The 1,420-nt window shown below is 37.0% G+C and overlaps 1 protein-coding gene across 1 annotated transcript; it reads right to left on the reverse strand.

Annotated features, from left to right (window-relative positions):
• Positions 1-137: 137 nt before the first annotated feature.
• LOC103210356 (WASH complex subunit 3) lies at positions 138-722 on the reverse strand. The gene has a single exon (XM_007956281.1). The coding sequence runs from the start codon at positions 720-722 to the stop codon at positions 138-140; it is 585 nt and encodes a 194-aa protein (XP_007954472.1).
• Between the last annotated feature and the right edge of the window lie 698 nt (positions 723-1,420).

Here is a 1,420-nt window from a genome sequence, read left to right on the forward strand (position 1 = left end):
TTATTTTTTAACACAGAGGAAGCTTTGTGGTAGGTATGTGGCCATTTGAGGTTTACATGCCTGAGAGTTTAGGTTCTCACTCATAGAATGTAAACATACACCTACACATGTATATGACATTTTTATCAAAATTAAGCTTAGTCACTAAAAGAAGATTCACTATCTGAACTTTCTTCTGCATTTTTTTCACCTTCACCATCAGGCACTGGAACATCTGGTTGCTCAAGAAGATCTGGGTCTAGTCCTTCAAATATCATTTTGTTTCTTATTGCCAACACTGGAACACCCACTTGAACCATTTTGAGATATCTGGCATATCTTGGATCCTTGGCTACAGTTAAGATATTTTCTGCTGCTACTTCACTTTCCTGTGGTCCAGAGTCTTGTATACTGTTCTGCTGTGATTGATCTGAAGTGGCTTTAGATTGTGGTCCATTTGTGATAGTACTGACACTTACAGGAGATACTTCAAACGTGACATCATCTAGTCCTGGAATAGATGACAACTTTGCATCTAAAATATTGAGAGTTGTTTCAATTTGTTGGATATGAAGAGAAAGGTCTGCCGGTTTCTCCTCACAAACAGTAGAAAAGTAGTTGAGGAACTGTACTGTGTGCACCATAAATTGGTTAAGAAACGCCACTGTTCTTTTCTGTTGAATAGCTGGCACCTTGGTCAGGTCTATGCCCGACCCCATGAGAGGAAGCCCATCCTCATCCATCTCCTCATTGGGCGGGGGACAAAATTTGGTCTGGTTTTAACAAATTCCCTTAATTTCTGTTTATCTGGAAATCTAATTTCACTCTCATATTTGATAGACAATTTTGCTGGGTATATAATTCTCAGTTGTAAATTCTTTTCTTTCAGTATTTTATACATATCTATCATCCCATTGCCTACTCACCTGCATGATTTCTGCCGGGAAATCAGAGCTTAATCTTACTGGTTGCCCTTTGTAGGTAATTTTTTGTTTTTCCCATGTTGCTTTCAGGATTCTTTCTTTGTCTTTGGTTCTGGTGAGTTTGATGATGATATGTCTTGGTGTTTTTCTTTTGGAGTCTATCCTGTGTGGGGTTTATTGAACTTTTTAATTGGATATATTCTCATCTTTCATCATACTAGGGAAATTCTCTTCAAACAAATCCTCAACAGTTTTCTCTGTGGTTTTATCCTGTTTCTTCTTGTTCTGGAATTCTGGGTACATGTAGGTTATTCCTCTTGATGGTATTCCACATGAATCTTATGGTTTCTTCATTATGTTTTGATCTATTGTCTGAGTGATCCCTTAACAAAGCAGTTTTGAGGTATTTGTGTTCAATCTCATTAATTCTGTCTTCCATTGATTCGATTCTACTCCTTTGCCCATTCAATGTATTATCTATTTCTGAAATCTTAGCATTAATCTTATGGATGTTTGTT

This window comes from Orycteropus afer, unplaced genomic scaffold (assembly GCF_000298275.1).
Source record: "Orycteropus afer afer isolate SDZICR_OR568_19922 unplaced genomic scaffold, OryAfe1.0 scaffold00597, whole genome shotgun sequence".
NCBI lineage: Eukaryota > Metazoa > Chordata > Mammalia > Tubulidentata > Orycteropodidae > Orycteropus > Orycteropus afer.

What these genes read in the sequence shown, in the direction of transcription:
- LOC103210356 (XM_007956281.1), bottom strand. Translation starts at nt 722, where the DNA reads ATGGATGAGGATGGGCTTCCTCTCATGGGGTCGGGCATAGACCTGACC.